Here is a 23,106-nt window from a genome sequence, read left to right as displayed (position 1 = left end):
AATCTGCACGAAGCTGGGCTCATGCATGTAGTATAATAAGCTTAAATTATATTCCAGAAGGAAAGGAAGGAAGAAGATATAAAGGATCACCTACAGTAGTCAGACGAATTGCTCACCACAGACCTGCGATGGCGCAATCGCAGGATCCCGTATAGTTTCTTGGCGCTCGCTGACATTTTCATGTGGCGATGGATAGGAGTTCGGGAGAGCTAGGCACACAAGGCAAAGTCGAATCGCTCTCGCAAGGGAAAAATGACGAAATTTGTCTCGACCTTTTGACATGATAACATGATTCGAGTCTCAGACCTTTTGGCATTCTTTATCAGTGGTGTCATTTGCATGAGTGTACAGTAAATCTCGTTTCGAGTGGATATTGAAGCCTGGGCCTGGGTCATCAGAATACCACCTGCCAGATGGGGTAACACCTTAACCTAGTACGGTGGGGGTTGAAAAACATGAATGTCAGACGCGCTTCCTTTGAGCTGCTAGTTTTTCATGGGATCCATATCGGCTTTGCGAGGAATCCACAGCCGAGCTCGAGCCTCGAGGTAGTCATAAACAATGAATCGCAGTGGATTTCCACTTACATGATGAGTGGGAGGTGTTGATGGGAATGAGATATCTACTGGAGCACTTGAAGGACTAGCAAGTTTTCTGCAGTTGAAGTTACTGCGGAGACAGTGGATGAAATCCGTCTGGACGCCGCGGACGCCGAGTGCCCAGCCTTCAGCCAAGCGTGTGCCGTCTCCCTGCTCACTTTGTCGGCGACGCTACCACAGTAAGCCAGCTCCGAGATTCGCAGCATCTGCCCTGCCGCTGCATTCTCGTGTTGGATTTTTCACGGTAGAAACAGTTAGCGTCTGAGATGTCGCAAAAGAGCACATGACGAGCAGACAATCGAGCCTATATTCGATCATCGATTAACCACGGGTGGGAGAAGCTGGACGGCTACTAGGACAAAGTCGGGGAACCTCCATTCTTTGCGGCAGCCATTATTCTTCACCCGAGGTTCTGGATTAGCTACCTATTTAGGTCTCTGAGCAGTAACCCGCCTAGGTCTGTGAGGCCGAGATTAGAATCAAGGGTTAATTCACCAGTGAGCGCGACGCGAACCAGGGCCTGATGTGTTCTCGATCTTCTGGTTCAGTTAACCCATCAAGGTCCGGGCTTCAACTGTGACAAAGAACACATTGTCGACACATCATAGCATCCTGATGTGTTCTCGTATATATATACTAACCATTTAGCCCTGGTTGCCATTCCGCTTGGGTCCCTGCCGTAGTAGGACTGCCCAGTTTCGGAGTGAAGGGAGGTTGTGCGGCCGTTTCCCATCTCCTTCCCGTTTCCTTTCACATCTTACAAGATGCCCTCCAAACACAGCAGCTTAGTAAGACATTTCAGATGAGCCGACTGGGCTGCTGGTAAACGTGTGCCGGCCTTTAACAGACTGCTAGAATGCACATCGGCATCAGGGCCTCAATCTCTCTAAGCAAGGCCCAAGGCAATCACACTACTAATCCTCCCCATTTTCTCCCACCGGAGTCAACTTCACCTTCAGATCGCCCTTCTCCCAAAGATTAAAAACCTTCTGGTCATTCCAGTTCTTACTCTCCGAAACCAATTCGAGGTCAAACTTCCACAACAGGTGTGCAAGGATAAGCCTCATTTCAGCATAGGCGAGACTTAAGACGGATCAAGTTAGTCACTGGTTTTCAATGCGTGGTTTTGAATACATGAATACTCACTTTTTCCCAAGGCAGTTGCGCGGGCCAATAGAAAAGGGCTGCAGCACTTCCTTTGCGTCACCGTCATATCGAGGGTCGCCGAGCCAGCGTTCAGGAACAAACATCTTAGGATCGCGGAAGTTAATCTCGCTCTGGTAGGCTGACCAATGTGAGACTGACACTATGGTCTATGGCTGGGTCAGAGGTAGTGAAAGAGTACTTGCGCATCAACTCACATCTTCAGGGATCTGATAGCCCTCGATTTCCTCACCACCTTTGGGTGTCTCTCTGGGAAGTCCAATAGGCACCGGTGGGTCTTTTTCCTCATTAGCATGATCTTTCAAGACAGTTCGGCCGACTTACACATGCGTGATCCTTCACTAAAAGCCGCGATTATGTACCGAAGCTGATTGACCCTGGCGATAGTGATCTCTTGCTCACTCGTGAATGAAGAGCGTATCTCTTTAACCAGATTCTCGTACTTGTTCGGGTTGGTCAAAAGCTGAAAGGTCACACCGCTAAGCAGCGTCGCAGTCGTCTCGCTCCCCGCAAGGATGAGAAGCTTGGCATTCTCAGCGATTTCAGATCGAGTCATTCCCTTTTCATCATTATGACGGAGAATATAGGACATGAAATCTTCACGCTCCGTGTCATGGCTCTCAATCCGCTTCATCGCAGTTGACTTGGACAGTTGAAAGTGTTCTTCCTGGCTGCGCTTCAGGTGAGCCGGCGTCAACAATGAAACAAACTTGCCGAGTCCAAGACGTTGCATGGCGGCTCGTAGCGGCCCTGCCTTGACGGAAGAAAAGACCATGGCAACCCATGGGTGGTATCCGCCGCTGTCGAGGCATCCAAATGACTGGCCGAATGCCAGATCACCGATGATGTCAAAGGTGGTGAAGTTGTACCATCGAACAATGTCAATGGCTGTATCTTGGTGTGCAAGCTCGGTGAGACGCAAGATGAACTTGTCAACATAGTGTTGCATGATCTCTTCTTGCCCGCGCAAAGCTCGATCCGAGAAGGCATGGGCGAGAAGCCGGCGGAACCGACGATGATCCTCACCGTTGGCACTGATAATATCCGTTTGGTCGCGAACAGGCTTGTACAAGAATGCCTCTTTCTCAAACGTCTGCGACACGCTGGTTTTGTGACCGTAGATCTTCTTCATGGCGTCTGCCGTGATGAAGGAGACATCCTTGTGGGTGAATCGCACAACAGGTCCGTATTGATCATGGAGTTCTTTCAGTCTCCTCTCCCAGTTGCCCTGAATCCAGTAGTAGAAAAAGGGCAGCTGGGTAAAGGAGTAAAGGCGTGGGCCTGGTACTTTTGCAAGAGGATGGAAGAAGGCGTAATAGATCACGCTTGCAAAGAAATACAAAATCTAGACAGGCATGTCAGTGTGGCTTTCAAGTTCAAGACAAAGGCACCTTACAGCCAGAGCAGCAACTAAAATTGCTATCCTTAGGGGTGGGACATTGTCCATTCGTTCAAAGTAGTGAGAAAGGGCAGGCATTCTGGAGTATTGAATCGTAATAGTAAGGGGGATATGAGCATGAGTGAGGACATGAAAGAACAACAAAACAACGATAAAAAGGCATTTATATATTCCTCTGATCTGCTCTGCCCGTCACGGAGGCCAGATCTTTCGGCAATCAACTCGTCATCTGTCCCATCTTGATTCGCATTACCGAAACTTACACCCCGAGACCCCGATAACTATTTTGTTTCACATGTTGATAGGTCGAATCATTTTTGCATCTTCTTGATATCGTCGGGTGTAGGATAGGAATCATGCATTCGGCAGTTGTTCCGCCCCCGCAGCCAGCCACGTCAATACGAATCATGTCCATGGTTTACGTCGTCCCTCCCTGTCTTTAACGTTGATATAGTTTCAGTTATATGCCGGCTTGCCGCCGTGCATATGCAAGTACCCGCTGCCTGTAACTTGATCGTCTCGGGCCGGGGACTTGGTGCTGCCCGTCTGTGGGGCAAGAGAGCCTTCTAGACCCGTTTTCCTTGCCGCAGACCTTGCCATCGCCACATTCGTATGCTCAATTTTGAACGCTGGTTACTCCTCGTACTCTTCAGGTCTTTTCTTGTCTATTCTACATTCAGTGGCGTCTACTATTCTACATCTGCTGAACCAATTTGCCAGAATCTGTCGTCACAAAATAGACTTGAATAGAAAATACCACCCCGGTCAACTTTCTCATGGCTGGGTGTTATCTTCATCCTCCCTAACAGAGCCCTTCAATCTGGCTAGTTTGATGTCTGGTTTTACGATCTGGAGCTGGCAAATATCGAGAACCTCTGTTAGTCTTGCCTAGCGTTGGTCCCTCCCACCTAGGAGGTCTCCGAGAAACGTCACACAGCTGTCTTTTAGCTATTATACCGTACAAGCCAAGGGGTCTTGCTGGCACAGTCTTTTGCAACACTCTTGCCACCTACTCGGTCCTCTAGCTTAGTGATCCCATCCACGCACGGGCTTTAACTAAAACACAAATACAAGATTATTACCTCATAACACTATATCCTAATACTAGTATAAGAGTTTATTTTTTATTTTTTTTTTCATACTACTTATAATACAAGACTTATACCTAGTTATATTATGAGCGGTTGTTTAGCCTCTCGAAGAGCACAAAACTGCTCTAACCATTCGCACGAGAACTATTCCTTTCCACCTTCTCTCACACTCACATGAGGCTACTAAAGCCTACCTTCAGTGTCTCCCATCTCTGCTACCTAACAGATTCTCTTCTTGATGACACCTTCGATCTTCTGGATCAGTTAACCCATCAAGGGCCCGGCTTCAACTATAATAAGGAACACACTGTCAACACATCATGGCGTCATTCCCAATGCTAACACTGAAGACACATTCAACTTGAAAAATCTCCTTTCCAGCGCTACCAGTTGAAAGCATCGAGAACTTATAGAGGGTCTCTTCTTGTAAGATTATATTTATCACTTCAACATAGAAGCAGAAGATTATTTACAAAACCTCACATCGTGGCATATACCACAATAGGTGAGATACAGCTCCGACTAGGTAAATACCTCCTCGTAGATCAAACTCAGATCTGCATGATGTCCCAAAGCTAGACGAGCTTGAGCTTAAGAAACAGCAACACAAGCATGCGTCTCCTTCCAAAGCCCACTGCAATCTTTACCTACTGCAGGATTCCACTTCGCAAACTGCTCCATTGTGATCTTATTGTAACTCAAAACACCTTGGCATGTGGTCGTGGGACTGATGTAATGAAACTTGATGCAGTCCTTGACTACCTCTGCCTGTATGGGTGTAGGCGTCGTCACGTCGTTGCCAGCGGTGGTGGTAGGCGTAGGTTTGTCTCCCACCACGCCAACGCAGGCGTTGGTGCCCGTCCACAGTCCACTGCAGCCCTTGCCGACGGCGGGATTCCACTTACCAAAGTCTGCCAGGGAGATTTTGTGATAGTTCAAGACACCTTCACAGGTGGTTGTGGGGCTAATCAAGTGGAACTTGTTGTAGTTGGACACCATGCCCTCCTCGATGGGGCTTGGGGTTTCGATGCCATTCCCGGGCTCCTGGGTAGGAGAGAGCTTCACAGTGACAGTGGGCTTGGAAGTGGTAGTCGTGCTGGACGACGACACTCGTGTAGATACACGCGCCGTGCTCGAAGGAACGACGGTTGTAGGCTCATCATCGTTGTCAGTGCCGACTACGCAGTACAGCCCGTCTGTGTCGATATCAGGGCAGCTGATGCCGGGATTCAACGACTTGAGCTCGTCCACAGTCAGACCCCACTCGTCGGCGAAGCTCGAGCACGTCGCACCACTGTCGGCGGAGGTTGCGAATCCGCAATCTATAGCTCGACGTGAAGGGATATGAAGAGCTGAGGACAACTATGGAAGAAGCCCTACGGCCAAAAGACATAAAAGATGCATATCGTTAACCCGAGGGATGGATTACAGAGAAGAAGGAGGAGGAGAGATGAATTTCTTTGGCGGCTGGATGGGTTGGAGTAGATAGATCCAACAGCCTGGCCAGCTCAGTCTTATACTTTTCCTTCATCTTGTGGTTTATAGCGGGCGTGAACTAAGCCCGTGATTGTCAAGCATCGTTAGCATACGATGTTGGTTGTTCGAAATGCGTGCCTGTAGCATCGGGAGACCTTCCTCCTGGGGTATCTCGATATATCCTTGTTGGCGGGGGTTAGACGTCGACCGGAACGACCCGACCGACATAATTAGAGGCTAATCTTCCATCGCGTGCTGCGGGACGAATCAGAGTTGGTAGGGGTGAGTGACAATAGCCTTGGCAGCGGAGCATTCCTGTCCCTTTACAGGATATCCGTCTGTCGACATTTGCTTCAGGGGTTAATCGTATCCCTGCCAGGACCCGCTGCTACTCTGGCGGACAGGACCAGCATCTGTCAACCAACAACTCCAAGCCGGCAACACGGCGCATGCAGGTACTCAAATGAATGCAAACCAGCATCTCCCACCCATCCCACTCCACTACAAGAACCCGCTCAGGTCTTTGCAAGAGCTTCGACTGCAATCTGCTTCTGCGCATTTTCTCAATACCCTCTTTCCCAACATGCGTTTTCCCCTACCCCACCTCGCCTCCTTGGTGTGTTGGTTCCTGTTGTTCTCTAGCGGGGCTGCCGGGGAGCAAAGTAACTCCACTGGTCTTGTGGAAATCGACTTGGTCTTCCCGCGCAATGAGACATACAATCCGTCACCATTAATGCCCATCGTTTTCTCTTACCAAAACATTGGGCTCGTACCACTCCTTAATCCTATTATCTCCTATGAGATCTGGGATCACACCAATTTCAGCGGTCCCAACTATGGCGCCAAGTACGAAGGTCCCTTGATCAATCACTCCAGCAGCGACCCTTATCTTCAACATAGCTTGAACCTGTATCCCTTGAACCTAGAGGGCACATGGCTCCTGGCATTCCATGTCCGCTGGGTCAATTGTTTTGAGAGAGGCGGGGGGGACACTGGTCTTGACCCTGAAAACGCCCTGCGGATCAACATGACCAATGGCGGCGTCATCTTCACCACAAAGGGTCCCTCGAAGCAGATCGACCTTGTTGCTGCGACCAGTAACCAGACTTGCGCGGCTCCTGCTGGAATGGCCATCAACATCACAGGCACAGTCAACACACCTTGGCCGAATGAAGGGTTTGAAGGAGATCGCTGCCCGGTCGTTGCATCTCCGCCAACCGAGGCAGATAGCTGCGCCGTCACGATAGGTGCTGCAGCTGCTTCAAGCATTGCCGCCTCCATGACTTCTACCGTATGCAGTGGGTGGGCCACTGACGTTCCCGATGGAGTTGATTGTTCCCCTTTTAAAAAAAAGAGTGCAGCGCTGCGAATCATTCCAGGGGGGCCGACTCGTTTGGCATTCATACTGGGAGCTCTCGGCTTCATTATATAATCTTGTGTAACCCTCTTCCCTCTAGTTCATAGCTTGCATAGTTATTTAACAATTGGACCTTCTATCTACACTGTTCATACAATCAAGCGCCTCAACTGGGGGCTTTCCAAAGCTCGCTTCGTCACTATATTCTGACCATCTTGTCTGGCACGAGTTGCTCCGGACTTTTCTTGATCTGATAATTGCCGAGATGAACCTCGGCCGCTTCGCCAGCGAATCCGCATGAACTTAAGCCATGACCATGTCAAATGATCCATCACCAACAGCCTCGTAAGGTGGAGTCAACATGCCATGCCAAGCATCTCTATACCCGCAGCATGCCCTGACCGCCCCCACTGGAGTCTCGGAACATTAAGGGCTCTTTTGCTTATCGTATCGGCTCGAACCGACGCGGGACTCCCGCTCTGAACTAGAGCCCTTGTACCCTGTTCGACTCTAAAGTCCCAGTCACCCTGAAATGCATACATGATGGAACCAACAACCAACAACCAGCAACCAACAACCAACACACCAAACCAGCATGGAAAGGAGTGGCTAAGCCGGACAAACGGCCTTGAAATTCTTGCAAATGCCCACCATCATGGGTTGCGGTCTTGGCTTGACTCGTCTGTCTGCTCATATCATCATGCTGTAACATAGTAAGAAGGATGAAGTAAACTCTCAGGACCTCGGGCCACTGCCTGACTTGACAAAATAGGAAATCGCCAATTTGTGAACATTTTGGCGGCTGAACCGGAGTGAATAACTTGTTATCCCGGGCAAAGAGCAGGGTCAGGGAGAGATGGGCTGCTCAAGAGACCTTCTGTTGGTGTAAGAGGCAATCCGCCGTCAACCTTTCTTTCACCAAGGAGTAGCAATATATATACATTACATTCATTTGTACAACTCCAGTCATTCATTACCTTGTCATTCGTTCCTATTCCTTCTCTTTACCATACAACACAATTTTTACATTTACTTCATCTTCTTAACATTCTCTTCATTCTCTTCAACCTCGTTGGTTGCTTTGACCATGTTGACTTCAACATGCCTTACAACAACACTCCAGGTTGTGGGCATCTTAATGTCTGTTATCCTTGCCGTGGCAAACCCAGGAAACAGACTTAGGGCCAGTCCATATTACCTCAACCCTGATGCTTATCCGAAGCGGTGCAGCATTTCCGGGCCCGAACCGGGGAACTAGTCTGTCTACCCGGATCTAAAGCAACTCAAGCACTGTCAAGAAACCATGTTTTATGCCTTTTCTCTGTATAATCCGGTCGATAATGTCTCGACAGGCCACCGCATTCATGCCTACATATCATTCGGTCCAGACTTTTCCCAACTGCCAAACTCGACAACCATGGCCCTTTCTTCTGCCCCCGTCAACACCAGTTATGAGATTAGTTGGTGGGATAAGGGTTTCGGCCTAGCTACTTCTAGAATCCGCCCCATCACCAAGCAAGCTCGTCGCTACCTCGCTCATAGACACGGGGCCATGGACAAACCCATCATCATATTTGCCCAATCTAGCCAAGCCACCATCGGCATCTACGTTAGTCAAGGCCTTCAGAGCCAAGTTATCGGCTCTTCTGCCCTCAAGATCTTCGAGGACAACCTTGCCGATCTGAATATCACAGCACCCACATTAGCCATGCAATTCTGCGGTCCAGATCTTGGCAGCGCACATTCATTTGGCCTGATAGTGACAAGCAACGCCACCTTTAGCTCTCTCCAGAACGCTATTCAGTCCTAGGCGAATAGAACTTGCCTGTCGTTTTACAGTCCACCAACATAACCAGCCAGGACTTATATACGACACCACTTGACGAGTTGGCCGAATCAAGAACTCTACCAAGTCATCCAAGCTCGCCATCACGAACAATCGGCATTCCAGACGTCATCAACATCTTCATATCCGTGCCGAGTGCAAGGCTATCCAGGTCAACTCTGGCGAAAGCTGCGCCAAGTTGGCAAGCAGATGCGGGATCTCGGCTAGCGACTTTACCAAGTACAACCCAGGATCCGAGTTCTATGCCAAGCTAGTGCCCAAGCAGCATATGTGCTGCTCCAAAGGAGACCTTCCTAACCTCCGGCCCCCCAAGAACTCTAATAGTTCTTGCCATACCTACAAGGTTCAGGAGAACGACAAGTGCGCCAGCATTGCTATCGAGAATAGCCTCAAAATAGAGGATCTCGAAAACTTCAACAAGAAGACCTAGGGCTGGGCTAGGTGCAAGCGCCTATTCTACAAAACTATCATGTGCTTGAGCGAGTGTGACCCCCACTTCCCTGACCCCATTTCCAACGCGCAGTGTGGTCCGCAGAAGCCAGGTACCGAGAAATCCAACGACGCCACTAATATCTCTAATCTCAACCTCTCCCCTCTAAATGCCTACTGCAACATCTAGAGCCAGTGTGGTGTCACCAAAGACTTTTGCACTAATACCAATACTAGTGCGCCTAAAACTGCCAAGGAAAACACCAAAGGCTACATCTCCAACTATAGCACCAAGATTATCAAGGGCAGCGGCGATGGCTCAGTGCTCGTTAGATACTTTCAAGGCTACGGAATGAGCCGTGACTATCACTACCAGGATGCCTCTCAGATCGACACGTCAAAGTACACGCACTTACACTTTGCATTTGGCACTCTGACCAAGGACTTTGATGTTGAGGTAGGCGACAAGCCCTCCCAGTATCAGTTTCAAGAGTTCAAGCGTGTCGAAGGTATCAAAAAGATTCTGTCTTTCGGCGGCTGGGACTTTTCGAACAAGCCCGCCACCTATGCCATCTTTCGCGAGGGCGTGAAGCCTGCCAACCGCCTCACTATGGCTACCAAGATTGCCAATTTCATCATCAAGAATGACTTAGAAGGTGTTGGTATCGACTGGGAATACCCCGGAGCGCCTGATATCCCCGGCATCCCTCCAGCTGAGAAAGATGAGGGGAAGAAGTATCTCGCCTTCCTCGCCGTCTTAAGGAACCTGCTGAAGGGCAGGTCTTTGTCCATCGCTGCTCCTTCTTCCTACTGGTACTTGAAGCAGTTCCCGATCAAGGACATCGCCAAGGTTTTGGACTACATGGTCTACATGGCGTATGATCTCCATAGCCAGTGGGACACAGAGAACGCCTTCTCGCAGGAAGGGTGCGAGTTTGGTAACTGTCTCCGCAGCCAGGTGAACCTCACTGAGACTCAATACTCGTTGGCGATGATCACCAAGGCAGGTGTCCCAAGCAACAAGGTTATCGTGGGCGTCACCAGCTTTGGTCGATCTCTCAAGATGGCCGAGGCGGGTTGCTACGGACCGGAGTGCCTCTATACTGGCGACAGGCTGAATTCGGATGCAAAGAAGGGGAAATGTACCGATACCGCCGGTTACATTGCTGATGCTGAGATCGGCGATATTCTCAAGGATACAAGCCGTGTTGTCAAGCATTTTGTCGACTCCACCAGCAACAGTGACATTCTCATCTACGACGACACTGAATGGGTCTCCTACATGAGCAGCAGCACCAAGAAGGTTCGAGAGAATCTCTACAAGTCATGGGGCATGGGCGGAACTACTGATTGGGCTGTTGATTTGCAGACATATCACGACGTTCCCAAGCCCGCAAAGAGAGAGCTGGGCCATTTTCAAGGAAAATATCAGCCTCGGGAAGAATCCCAAGGAAGATTACACTCGAACCGGCAACTGGACAGACTACTACTGCACCGACCCTCTCGTCAGGAACACAAAGGAGTACAGTATAAGCGAGCGTTGGAGAGGCCTGCAAGCTGATTATGCATGGAAAGATATCATCAGAATTTACAAGGACACGGACAAAGGCAATAAAGTCATCTTCTCGAATTCGATTGCCCAGACTTTCAATGTTGGCAACGGTGTGGACTGCCGAATGATAATTGGTGGCGGCTGCAACAATAAAGCCACCTGCAAAAATGGAATGGACGCGGAAGATTCCGGACCTGCTGCAGAGATGATCTGGGATTCGTTTGTCTATCTCCATGAGATGTTTATGGCCTTTGACTGGACGCTGTACAAGGCGGCGACCCGCATCAGCTTCTCCCTCGACGACTTTGGGAATAAGTTTGCTCCAATCCCTGAGGAGGAGGACAACACATGGCTTCTGGTCCTGATCGATCTTGTCACCCTCGAACCGCCACCGCTGCTGGGCCCTTTTTCAACTCGTTCCTCAAGAAGCTCCCATACTTTGCCGCCAACGCCGCCACTCACGACAATATCAAGGATACAACCATGACTCTGATTGGCCAGAGTACAACTCTGGCCAAAGACTTGCTGTCATCTAAAAAGTGAGTAGTCCCATATTCTGACATGATCATGTTGTTACATGTTGACTTTCCGCAATCATCAGGCCTAAATGGACAGAGGAGAAGCAGGCTTCATTTAACAGATACATGGGCCAAACAAGCAAATTCTGGTCAGATGCCAACGCTGATGCACTGTACTGGCCTTTCAACGATATAGACGAGGCAATCGATATGCTGTGGGACGTCATCTCTGACGGGAAGTTGGTCGATGGCACCTTGAGTAACGGGCAGAGCACCCCAGATCAGAGAGATGATCTCCAAGCCAACATTGAGAAGTCTTTCTACGGGTTCACCATCCCTACGCTCTGGCGGCTTTCCGAGACGTATGCCTTTGTTCTCGACTCGGGTTACGACTGCAACAAGGAATACCCCGTCGAAGACTATCTCGACGAAGACACCATGGACGCCACCAGCGCGTGCTACGACGGGTTAGGTTACTACTTGGTATATCCCAAGGGTGACTCCGAAGAATGCTCTTGTTCCTACATCCATACCCACTGTGAGAGGACTTGTGAGAACAACAAGTTCAGTGCGCCGCCCGGCCTGGACTCGTTGGACGGTCAGGCGTTTGGAGGCATCACGACAGCGGATCTGATCAAAGGGTGAGTCATTTGCAAGCCAGGGTTGCAGTCTCTCCAACAGTTGAGATATGTTGCAACTCGAGGGTTCTCTTTCCTTTCCTTTTCTTCCCCTACCGCAATACGGTGGCTAACTGAATGGTTTACCCAGATCCGTCCGTACTTACAACAAGAATGGGAAAAAGAACGTGGCGACCGACTGGGACCCTACCGGCGATGACAGTACCTTCCAGGACCTTCTTGAGGTCGACATCACGACCCCAGGCATTGTGCGTCTTCCCGTATGCAGCCCCGAGCGCGCATTTCAATCGTGGGATACGACCTCCAAGGGCTCCAGCCCCTACTACCCGTGCGACATCCCCGGCAAGAATGAGTGCGGGGATTCGACCTTTGAGAACGAGACGAGCGATAAATCCTCATTGTTGAAGGACTATGAGTCCATCATCAAGAACATTGAAGGAGACGGCGGCACCAAGTGGACGACGCAAGTTGTGGGTAAGAACCAGCGCAAGATTGCGGCTGCTGGCACCTGTGCGTTTGGAGTCGAGGCTACCAAGGTCGATGGAAACGTGAATTTTGCTTTCGGTGGACAGGATCTCATCGACATCATCAACACGGCCGTTGAGAAGTATAACAAGGACGGCAAGATCGGTGCCACGGGTGATTTTCACTGCATCGGTAATGTGAAGCAACAGCCTGTTCACTGGGCTATCTATCATACCTGAGCAGGTCACTAGATATTATATTAGTATTGGTAGTCAGTATTTTATAATCAATTCTTAATTTTAGCATGTATAAGTTAGGTTCTCCCTACGGCTTAAGTTTGCGAGCCCGTTGTCCACGCGTTGTTGTTGAGTATTCACATGGCTCTCAAAAAGGATATGGGTCACAATATCAAAGAACAGAGATATAAACACATGATAACAGTAAAGCCCAAATAGAAAACTAGAATGGCACCAACGTCAATGTATCCTTACGGATCCACGCTGGGTCTATTACCCCCAACGCCCCGAGGCTCAACGCCAACTCTGGCTGGCCAGTCATAACCAGCAATGCTCAGAGCATAAGCACACACAACTCCAAGTAAAGGCCCAATAGGAAATACATGTCGATGAATTTACAAAGTGACGTGTCCACCTCCAAGTGGCCAGGCAACACTGTTGGTCTCTACTCTTCGGGTTTAGTGCCAGGAGCCTTCGCCAGTCAGATCGGTGCCCAACAGCCACCTCCAATCAACGACAACTGGAGTCAAGTAAAAGACCATGTGGTCGATGCCGTGTGACAGCCGCAATGTGCAAAGTACGCCTTGCAAGGGCCAAGGGCACAAAGATAAGAAACATAATGGTTTACACATAAGATGCAGCGCCGTCACATTTCTTTCAAGTTCTGCTGATGCTTATCCTCCATTCCTTCATTCTGACTCCTAAGAACATCGCGACTCATCAACGTTTAGCCCCCTAGCCATTAATTCATCTGTTTGCAAGGACAGACACGCTCCGGTGGTCAGTTCTTCTAACTACTCACAAGTCCCTCAATCCGCAAAGCCGAACATGTATTCGTACCAGTATTCCTCTACCTACCAGCAACCTACATCTCCCGCCACTGAGCCAACTCAGGCCGCAGAGGAGACAACCATGTATTCTTACCAGTATTCTTCGTCTTTTGCCATGGAAACGCCACAGTGGCCTAGCTCCTCTCCCTACCCGGACCGTCTGTCTTTCTCTGAAGAAACACCTCGATCTGCAGAAGCGCCGAGCGCGTATTCGTACCCGGATTCTTCATCCCAGATCCTGACAGAGTCGAGTCAAAACACGAATCTACCCGACAACTCAAGGTGCGACGGCCCCTGCCAATTTCTCTCACTTCACAATCTAACACGCAATAGTTTTCACTGTGTTCATGTTGGCTGTACTTCCAGACCCTTCAGACGGGCCGCCGATCTCCAGCGCCACTACAAGCACATGCATCAACCTGAATCGAACGAGGCATACTACTGCGACTACCCACGGTGCACACGCTCCCGCGAGCCTTTCCGCCGCCGCGATCACTTCCGCGATCATCTACGTGAATACCATCGCGAGGATATCCAGAAGCGTGGCGAAGTCGTCAACGAAGAGTGGCTAGATGATCGTCACGCGGCTTCGAGCTGGTGGCGTTGTGCACGGTGCCTCGTCCGTGTCTATGTCTCTCAGAATAACTTTGAATGCCCCCAATGCAAGGGGTCGTGTGAGCCCAAGCGCAAGGAGAGGCGCCGCGGGCATTGATAGGATGTTTGGGGGAAGACTCTTCAGTAGGTTCGCTGTCTCCCAGAGGCCAGCCTCTCTCTGTTCCTTGGCTATCGGTTTCGTTTCTTCCTCCTACCTGAGCTTTTCTTGTTCATCTACCTTTTTTTCTCTCTCTTTTCTTTATCTTCTTTGCTATCTATTTTAATGGAGACGACTTATGATTTATTCTTCTCCCCAGATTACTTATTCCTTATCTTGCCTTGTTAACAATTAAGAAGGTCTGCTTGCTGTGAGACGACTTTGATTGCTACATCTACTAAAGGAGACTTACATTGATAACCGAAGAACGCGTATGGCTGTTGCCACGTTATCTATAATACGAGACACAAAAGCCGACCGTATTGTCTCGATGTCTGTCACTCATTGAGCTATGGTCAGCCGTACTCCGCGTATCGCCCGCCAATGAAATAATTTTCGCTCGGATATCCATGACCCCCGGAGCCGAAAACGCAGCCTGTCGCGTTGGATGATAAAGCCCCGGGATGTAGACAAATCACTTGATAAGGAGAAGACAAGCATTCTGAGCTAAATGATGGAATCCTTGAGGTCAGCCAGAGCTTCTGATTCGACGGCGGTGCCCTCGGGAGCGGTTGCATAATTCTCGTATCCCGGGATACGAAATTCTCATGTCAGATCCGATGCTTCCTGTTCCGCATGTTCCGGCCGCCAAGATGGAATGTTCGATTGCGTGCGTGTCACTGTGGCTCATTATCTATTTGGCAGCATCTCGACGCTCATGAGCGATGGCTCTTCCATCTACTTTCATCTGAACATCTTGAGTGCATCAAAGCTACTCCAGGACATTGCCTGCAACAGCCCTTGTTCATCGGCCGCTAAGCAAGCGACAATGCTGCCCACCTCCAACTCGGCACTCGGCCGTCAGCACCGGCGACCTCATCGCAAGTCCCGAAATGGCTGTCTCAACTGTAAGAAGCGCAAAGTAAAGGTAATCTTTACACCTTATCGTTCCCTTCCAGTCACTAAACAGGGCAGTGCGACGAGACAAAGCCCATGTGCTTCAACTGCATGCGCTTCAGCGTCCCCTGCAGCTTCGACCCTCACTCTCCTCCCACATACGGCCCAATACCAAAGGCCCTGTCCGACGAGCTGGAGGCCAGCCACAAGAGTTCGCCTCATAGGGGCCCGGGTCGTCCGCGTAAAGACTGGGCTGCCCTCGGCAAAGCTCTCAGAGAGGCAACAGCGCCGGGATCGCCAACTTCAAATGCTTCAACCACTTCTTCGGCTTCCCCTCCGGCCGACTCGGAAGCCTGCTCGCTGAACATTGTCGATGCTGACTTGATGCTGCACTTTGTTCATCACACTGCAGGCACGCTCTCCAAGCCCAATGACAGCATAGGCCTCTTCTGGAGGAATAACGCCCCCAGAATAGGTTTTTCCCACCACTTCGTGCTGCATCTCATCTACGCCCTTTCTGGGTTCCATCTCGCCTATTTGGAGCCAGCCGGGTCCGATTCTCGAGTTCGACATCGCTCAATTGCCACCCATCACTCGGAAGTAGGCCTCAAGAAGCTCAACGAGACGCTCTCAAACATCACAGAGGAAAACTGTGGTGCCCTTTACGTCGCCGCAACGCTCGTATCATACTGTGCATTTGCTGCCGGTCCGACATCACCCAAGGATCTGCTAGTCTGCAAGGTTGGAGACGAAACCACGCTTCACCAACTACCATTGATACACGGCGTGCGGTTGATCAGACAGACTGTAGACCCTGCCACGCTCTTCTCGGGACTCTTGGAGCCTCTCGCAGAATCCGGGCCGGATGAAGAGGTCGAGAGCTCTGTGCATCCGCACATGGACTGGGTTGAGCCCTTTGCCAGGTTGCGAGAGTGGCTGACGACCAACGCGAGTATCAACATGACCATTTACGATCACGCTCTCTCATCTCTTTCTTCCATATACGAGGCCAACTACGGCAGCGAAAAGGGCGTGTGTAAAACCCCTTCAGCCAACCAGCTCATACTTGGTTGGCTATATCGTCTACAAGAGACATTCATAGCAGCTCTCAAGCGACAAGAGCCACCAGCCTTGCTCATCTTTGCATACTACGCCCCTTTGATAGCAATACTTGAGGAGTGCTGGTTTCTAGAGGGGTGGTCAGAGCATCTCGTCGATTCAATCAAGGCAATGCTGAGTGACGAGCTATCTACGTTTATGGAATGGCCGACAAACGTGGTGGGAAAAGTATCAAAGATCCATGCTCGTATTTAGTTAAAGTATACGTAAGGCCTAGAGAACATATTACAAGTCTATGAAATACAAAGATGCTTATACAAGAAAAGTCTACAGGTGCTTGTTTACCCTGGGCACAACCTTTGTAGGTTTCGAGTTCCGCAGCGTCTCAAAGTCTGCAACTGCGCAACGAATTTCCTCTTCAGACGCTGGCTTCTTCTTAAGAATCCAGTCTCCCTCGATACGCATAGCTGCCTCAATAGCCTTTGGCGTCGAGGTCACAACAGCGGCTCTTATGCTTCTGTGAATCCCCTGGGCTGGATACGCAACCAGCCCGATGGTGGCAGCAGTTGTCTTGGTGACCAAGCTCAATGCACCCTTGCCCAGGCCCTTTGCAGCCCCCAATGCATTTTCTTCACGCTTTCCGTGGTACGTGTATACGGCAATGTCTGTCAAGGCCTCAAAGATGCCGTGATAAAAGTTCTTGCCAGCGACCACCGCACCACTCCTGAAGCCAGTGATATGATCCCGAGGCCTCACATCCTCCCCGTAGAGATTCGGCACAGCTCGCAGCCCATCCGTGACCGCGATGGGTATATCGACGAATATGCCCTTTGCCGATGTAACAGCCAGTTTCCCAAGACTCTTGGTCGAAGTTCCAACCGCTTTCCTCGCGACCGATTCGCTGACGCTTGCGGAATCGCCTTGTGATCGCGCCTGACTTGATCCACTTTCAATTGATGTTTTCGCTCGCGTTTGGTGTTCCTTGATAGTCTCGTAGGGTTTCACAAACACTCCCGCCGTCGCATCCGCCATCGACGCAACGACTTCCATTGATGCCGATCCAACGGCCGTGAACGGGTCCCAACGTTGACTTTCAATAAAAATAGGTTTTGGTTTGTGACTATCGAGCAAGGTGTCAGTATCACCATTTTAAAAGGTTAGCCCGGCCAACTTACAACTTCAATTTGCTCCGCTCGAGTTTGTTTGCTCCAGTCAAGATTCGCTCTGCCTTCTTCGACAACAAGACTTGGTGCCCTTTTCCTTTGTAAGACCAAGAGGCCGGAAGTTCCGGGAACAGATCACAGCGCTGTGGCTCAACAGGCAAGTTGGAGTGAAAATGTTGGACCGCAGCCTGGACTCCCGATTCGGCTTTCATGCTCTCAGACATCTTCTGCGCCGCGATCGCAACTTCTGGCGTCAATGCATGTACTATAGCATCGGTGAGATTTCTGGATGTTAGGGATGAGTAAGGGATTGGCTGCGGGCCAGCACCGGCGTTGGCTACCATCTGACCCCAGAAAGGTTGACTATCAATAGTTGCCATGTCAGCTATGGATCATGGATCAAACAAGCATGGTTTTCTTACTCTCCAAAGAACGGAACTATCACGGTCGGTATACCGTAAAATAACCCGCAGGCCGTTGTTCCAGCGCCGCCATGGTGAACAACAGCAGAGATCTGCTGGAACAGGTATTCATGGGGACAATCGCCGACGTAAAAGATGTTGGGGTCCTCATCGCCCTCGAGCTTGCTCCACCCCTGGGATATTATGGCCCGAACTCCGGCTGTTTTGATTGCCTTGAGAACCATTATCATCAGTCGGGCTGGGTCATCGGCAACAATGCTTCCGAATCCGACGTAGATAGGCTTCGGTCCGCCTTTGAGGAAAGTTGCGAGATCTTCAGGGGGTTGGTAAGAGGGGGGTTGTCGGAAAAAGAATCCAGAGATACCTAGATCATATGTTAGAACCGCCGTATACCACATTTCTGGCTGTACGATACCTACTTATGTTGTGGCCCCATTCTCTCGGTTTAGGAATCAGAGCTGGAGACCAGCAGTATGTGAACGGCACTTCCAGAGACTTGAGAAGTCTAGGGCCTTCGTTCATGGGAACATGCTCGAGGCCGAGCTTGGCTTCTCGCCAGTGGTTAACCAGGTCCCCCAGCCTAGACTCCCCAGTCAGTCCTCGATTCCAGCAGAGCGATGTTGATCGGGCAGTGAGTTACCCTTGCCACGTCAGAAACTCAACCACGCTATACGACAAGTAATTTGCAACTTCGCGTTCCTTGCCAGTACTCGGGTCATTGATATTTGCCAAGGGGTGAGGAAAAGCTCCTGTACTAGTCCAAGGCATAGTGAACATCATGTGTAGAGGAACACCCAATGCCTCAGCGCAATGAACATGTGCAAAACTAGGTGGATTCGCGATAATCGCATCTGCCACAAATGGGTCGCCCGTCTTGAGATCAGGCATTACGCACGAGTCCCAGAACCCATCGAGCATCTGAGCAATCATCTTCCTCTTAGTGTTGATATCTCCGGCTCGAAGACTGTCGATGCTCGGGATGAGCCCTGGGTTCTTAACCATGTATGCCATGAGCTGAGAGGGGTCGCCTCCCACAGGGTAGAACTCGATATTGGACGACTGAACAAAGGTCTCGAATACGTCGTGGGTGGCCAGTCGGATTCTATGACCGTGTTTCTGTAACTCGTGCGCCAGCGCAATAAAGGGTTGGACATCGCCACGACTTCCAATGACCTGGATGACGATGTTGAGGGCGACTACTGAATGATCTCGGTTCTCATATTGTTGGTATGCCGGCGAAGCCAACCCGGGAGTCGTGTCGAGTTCCTCGAAATTTGGAAGTTTGGAGAGTCGTCGGCTCAGCGTGGTGGGTATCTCGATATCGATTCGGCCGTCATCTGAGATTCCTAGTCAGTATTGGACACCATGAAACTCAGTTTTGCCCAGCTACCTCTTGTAGATGCATCAATCGCAGCTGTTCTCGTCTCGCTAAGCTGATCAACACCATCGTTCGTGGATGCCATCTCTCCCTCTGCCATATGGGTGAAGCGTCTGGAGCACAAAGATGACCTCAGAAAAGCAGATCAAATTGGCTTTCTCGGCATGGAGCAATCCTTTCCGACGTCATACCAGTCATATAAAAACATTACAGGGTCTAAAGCGGTGCGACCAGGATAGGCACTACCGCCGAAATGGCCGAAGCGATTGCACGATTCTGGATCATGGTCCCCTGTTAGATCGACTATTAGCTCGACTCTAAACATGGATGCCTCGGAAAGAAAGCGAAAATTCCGGCATTGGCCAAATGCCGTCCTTTCTACCCACAAGCCCACTTTTCATGGCACTCGGTTCCGAGTCAACGATAGAAATAGCTATGGCTGAGACGTGGGCCACGTAATGAATGGGTGTGTGTTCCATCAGTGTCTTCCAATAGCATCCCAAGGAGTTTTCGTATTGCGAGTAGTTGCCCCTGTCTCTGGGGCGGCATATCAGACACCGCTGGTCATAGCCTTGCGGGCCCCGGACACGAACAGAATGGCTTCGTGCCCGACTGTGCCGAGTGGACTTGGCGGAACTTCTCATTTGAGACCAAAGGAGCTTTGGGTCGACGTAATGGTGTGGAGAGTTAGAATTAAAAGGAGTGGGGAGTAGACAGAGGAGCAAAGCCAGACAGTAAACCCTTCTCTCCAGCTCCCATCCATCTGTTTCGTTCTTCTTTCTTACAGCGAGCCTTCCTCCCCCCTGTACTTTCCCCAGAAACCGCCCTTTTAATATCGATGCCGTCTCCAAAAATTGCTGACTATTGGGCGAATGTGGGCTTGACGGGTGTCATCTCCCGCGCCCTCTTCCGAGCCCTCCAATGTCTCTTCGCCCTCGTCGTCGCAATACTCTACGGACTCGACCTACAGAAAGCGACCTCGAAACACCTAGAAGCAGATTCAAGATGGATCTACGCAGAATTCGTCGCCGGCGTCTCCATGATCGTCTGCATCATACACCTCTTCTTCACAGCCACGAGCTGCGGCTGGACGATACTGGACGGGATGGTGTCGGTTCTGTGGCTAGCGCAATTCGGTGTCTTTGCGTCCCAGTTCCTAAGCGACGACACTCCCTTGTACGACGCAAAGTTTTATGCATCAGAGAGCAGGATGAAGGCTGCGGTTTGGATAAACTTGATCAGTATGCTCCTTTGGTTCGCGACCACGGTACTGGGGACCATGAGATGCTGTGCTCACAGGAGGAAAGCAAAGATGTTGGCCCGAGGCGAGGCGGTTGATATGGAAAGATTAGAGAGTCAACAATGAGGGAGTGGTGTGATTACTGTCATCATGGGGCTCATAAACAGCAAGGATAGCTATGCATTCCCATAATGACAAGTCTTATTCTTCATTGCTACCCTTAGAGGAGCTTGAGCGGATTCCTTTCTCCTAGTATCTCGTTTTTGCTCGACCCGTGTACCTCTTCACCCACCACGGAACATCCAGTTCTCTGACAATCTCAACCTTGCCAGATTTTCTGAGATCCCTTGCCAGCCTTACGAGAACCAAACCCAGAACACAACTGATTCAACATGTAATAGTGACCATATTCGATGGTCAAATGAGCCCCAGAGAGCCCTTTGAATTTTAAGCCAAGTAAAGAAGTATCTAGAGGCAAAGGCAACATTCTTGCAAGTCGTGCATATTGCACCCCTTTCTGGGTGGCTCTTTACTATGGCTCCGTGAGGAATTACGCCGGTATCAACACGGCTATACATTCCGGACGACTAACTTTCCTAATCACTCTTGATTATCGAAACATCCAAGCTCTTCTGATAAACTCAAACTTGGCTGATTAGCGAACTGTGCCATCGCAAATTTCTCTATACACACTCGTTGTGCTTGCCCCTTACATTTGAACCAATCTCACTTCTAATAGTCAGAAATACCAGCTTTTCCACCATCAACTTCAAAACGACCGTCAAGCTTCTCGGCCGAAGAGACAGTTCCATTAGCCATTTCCTCATCCAGACTCTCGTTCAGGGTTGAACCTCGTTCTGTCATCCCCTCGAAACTTCCATACATATCGCCAACTCCTCCGCACTTAAATTCAACCACCCCTAACTAGGAGCCCATCTGTCAACCACCTGTTTCATCCGCCCATCACTCGTGAGCTCATCTCCCTCAGAAATTATGCCGGCGCAGCCAGCAAGCAAAGCCATGGCGTTTTCAGATAGAATGTGGCACCCGAGATGATACTTTTCTCGACACATCTCTCGAGCTTATCCTCACCACATTGTGATTCCCTAGAATATCGCATCGAACTGAAAGTACTTTTCCCTTCCATCACTATTACCCACAGTACCGGCTCAAAAAGATGAACAGAGCTATCCCCTCCACGATCAAGCTCAAGCACCTCATTCCCCCGATGAGACTGATACGCAGCGACGCACAAATATTACTCTCCACGGCTCCCGGCGTCCAGAACCGCCAATACGGTACCAAGAACAGTAAGCCATCATTACAGACGTTCGAACCACCAACTGCGCGTGAGGTGCCGGCTGAGCTGGAGCTAAAATACAGCAGATATTGGAAAACATAGCTAAAAGGTACGCCTATGGAACATTGTATGTTACCTCTTGTTATATTCCTGCATGCGATAAATTGCTCATGACCACTCAAGGACCTCTGTGTTCAGTCGATTCCGATGCGGCTATGAGAGCGCTGGACGAGTATTATGAGGAACTACGTGAATGGGATAAGGATGAGGAAGATGAGGAAGATGTTAACGAGGCCAACGAGATCAGCAGGAACGATGAAACGGAAGAGATGGCAGGCAAATTTCAAGACTGCAGTAGATATATTGGAGTATTCTTGTTTTTTAATGACGTCTCCGTCGTACACAAGATCAAAGAACACTCTAAATGGATTGGAGTGTAATAGCCGCTGCATCACACGGATGCATTATCTTCTGAACACCAAGCAGTCTCATCCACAGCAAGTCCTGGCGCACGCAATCTTCTTGTCATCAATAACGTCTCCAAAGAGGCTATCAGCCATAACAACAAAAGACACGGTTATCAATGCATGACGCCATCGAAACTCAATACCACGTAGCTTGGGCCATTTGCACAGAGAACTCACTGCATGACAACAGAGGATGGCCCTTTCAATATGCGAGACGAAGCGGTCCGGAGTTATGGGGGCCGCAGAACGAGCAGTAAGTGTAGAATGATAAGTGTAGGCTTCCTTGGCTAGAATGGCTGCTGAGTTGCCATCCTGGTCACAGCAGTTGGTGCAGTCGTGGACAGATCGTCGTGGGAGGCATCCACATCGTAAAAAGTATCATCATCCACGGTCAGTCTTATTCATCGAACCAGTTCTCTCTAGTGTTGGGGTGTTTATCTTGATGGCAGTAGCACGATTTCTCTGTTGCCTTGTTCCCAGAAGGTTAAATTCAAGACAGGCTACCCAAGTTGAACAAAGAGTCTGCCTCATTTCCGGGCCAAGGGCCTCTTTTTCAGATGTTTCTTATATCCATGGATGCACAAGGACGACACTATACCACCATCAGGCTCCCTGTCGGAGGTCATATTCCCATCGCCGCCTCGTATGTTCAGAGCTAAGTACTTCGCCTCAGCCGCTATTGTCCCGTTCAAAGTCAGGGGGAAAATAAATTACAAGGATATTGATATATTAACCCACTCATCTACAAGGTTAGTGATAGGGATACAAGAACCCTACAAGGCAGACAATATACAAAGACCTTCCAGATACCAAACCTCTCGAGGGAGTA

At 50.0% G+C, this 23,106-nt stretch overlaps 9 protein-coding genes across 9 annotated transcripts; 6 read left to right on the top strand and 3 right to left on the bottom strand.

Annotated features, from left to right (window-relative positions):
• Positions 1 to 1,513: 1,513 nt before the first annotated feature.
• On the bottom strand, positions 1,514 to 3,240 carry MRS44_002000 (uncharacterized protein; the record flags this gene model as incomplete). The annotated part of the gene is made up of 5 exons (XM_065623912.1): positions 1,514 to 1,682; positions 1,746 to 1,912; positions 1,961 to 2,040; positions 2,088 to 3,108; positions 3,160 to 3,240. 5 exons carry the CDS (start codon positions 3,238 to 3,240, stop codon positions 1,514 to 1,516), a joined length of 1,518 nt encoding a protein of 505 aa, XP_065480321.1.
• Positions 3,241 to 4,844: 1,604 nt separating this feature from the next.
• Positions 4,845 to 5,876, bottom strand: MRS44_001999 (uncharacterized protein; the record flags this gene model as incomplete). Its single annotated transcript, XM_065623909.1, has 2 exons — positions 4,845 to 5,575; positions 5,843 to 5,876. The coding sequence occupies 2 exons, from the start codon at positions 5,874 to 5,876 to the stop codon at positions 4,845 to 4,847; spliced, it is 765 nt and encodes a 254-aa protein (XP_065480320.1).
• Positions 5,877 to 6,312: 436 nt separating this feature from the next.
• MRS44_001998 (uncharacterized protein) lies at positions 6,313 to 7,161 on the top strand (the record flags this gene model as incomplete). Its single annotated transcript, XM_046272409.2, has 1 exon — positions 6,313 to 7,161. The coding sequence occupies one exon, from the start codon at positions 6,313 to 6,315 to the stop codon at positions 7,159 to 7,161; it is 849 nt and encodes a 282-aa protein (XP_046124869.2).
• A 1,342-nt stretch (positions 7,162 to 8,503) lies between these two features.
• MRS44_001997 (uncharacterized protein) lies at positions 8,504 to 12,773 on the top strand (the record flags this gene model as incomplete). The annotated part of the gene is made up of 7 exons (XM_065623908.1): positions 8,504 to 8,889; positions 9,038 to 9,292; positions 9,599 to 10,684; positions 10,731 to 11,286; positions 11,340 to 11,452; positions 11,515 to 12,072; positions 12,200 to 12,773. 7 exons carry the CDS (start codon positions 8,504 to 8,506, stop codon positions 12,771 to 12,773), a joined length of 3,528 nt encoding a protein of 1,175 aa, XP_065480319.1.
• Positions 12,774 to 13,598: 825 nt separating this feature from the next.
• On the top strand, positions 13,599 to 14,312 carry MRS44_001996 (uncharacterized protein; the record flags this gene model as incomplete). The annotated part of the gene is made up of 2 exons (XM_046274307.2): positions 13,599 to 13,882; positions 13,934 to 14,312. The coding sequence occupies 2 exons, from the start codon at positions 13,599 to 13,601 to the stop codon at positions 14,310 to 14,312; spliced, it is 663 nt and encodes a 220-aa protein (XP_046124867.1).
• Positions 14,313 to 15,180: 868 nt separating this feature from the next.
• MRS44_001995 (uncharacterized protein) lies at positions 15,181 to 16,562 on the top strand (the record flags this gene model as incomplete). Its single annotated transcript, XM_065623907.1, has 2 exons — positions 15,181 to 15,259; positions 15,322 to 16,562. The coding sequence occupies 2 exons, from the start codon at positions 15,181 to 15,183 to the stop codon at positions 16,560 to 16,562; spliced, it is 1,320 nt and encodes a 439-aa protein (XP_065480318.1).
• A 72-nt stretch (positions 16,563 to 16,634) lies between these two features.
• On the bottom strand, positions 16,635 to 19,355 carry MRS44_001994 (uncharacterized protein; the record flags this gene model as incomplete). Its single annotated transcript, XM_046271757.2, has 6 exons — positions 16,635 to 17,427; positions 17,483 to 17,833; positions 17,893 to 18,256; positions 18,312 to 18,472; positions 18,533 to 19,229; positions 19,283 to 19,355. The coding sequence occupies 6 exons, from the start codon at positions 19,353 to 19,355 to the stop codon at positions 16,635 to 16,637; spliced, it is 2,439 nt and encodes an 812-aa protein (XP_046124865.2).
• Positions 19,356 to 20,108: 753 nt separating this feature from the next.
• MRS44_001993 (uncharacterized protein) lies at positions 20,109 to 20,636 on the top strand (the record flags this gene model as incomplete). Its single annotated transcript, XM_046274306.2, has 1 exon — positions 20,109 to 20,636. The coding sequence occupies one exon, from the start codon at positions 20,109 to 20,111 to the stop codon at positions 20,634 to 20,636; it is 528 nt and encodes a 175-aa protein (XP_046124864.2).
• A 1,051-nt stretch (positions 20,637 to 21,687) lies between these two features.
• On the top strand, positions 21,688 to 22,936 carry MRS44_001992 (uncharacterized protein; the record flags this gene model as incomplete). The annotated part of the gene is made up of 4 exons (XM_065623906.1): positions 21,688 to 21,820; positions 21,994 to 22,164; positions 22,428 to 22,530; positions 22,885 to 22,936. 4 exons carry the CDS (start codon positions 21,688 to 21,690, stop codon positions 22,934 to 22,936), a joined length of 459 nt encoding a protein of 152 aa, XP_065480317.1.
• Positions 22,937 to 23,106: the final 170 nt, after the last annotated feature.

Source organism: Fusarium solani (genome assembly GCF_023522795.1).
Source record: "Fusarium solani strain SB1 chromosome Unknown bctg00000000, whole genome shotgun sequence".
NCBI classification, from domain to species: domain Eukaryota; kingdom Fungi; phylum Ascomycota; class Sordariomycetes; order Hypocreales; family Nectriaceae; genus Fusarium; species Fusarium solani.
This window is presented reverse-complemented; position numbering and strand designations above follow the sequence as displayed.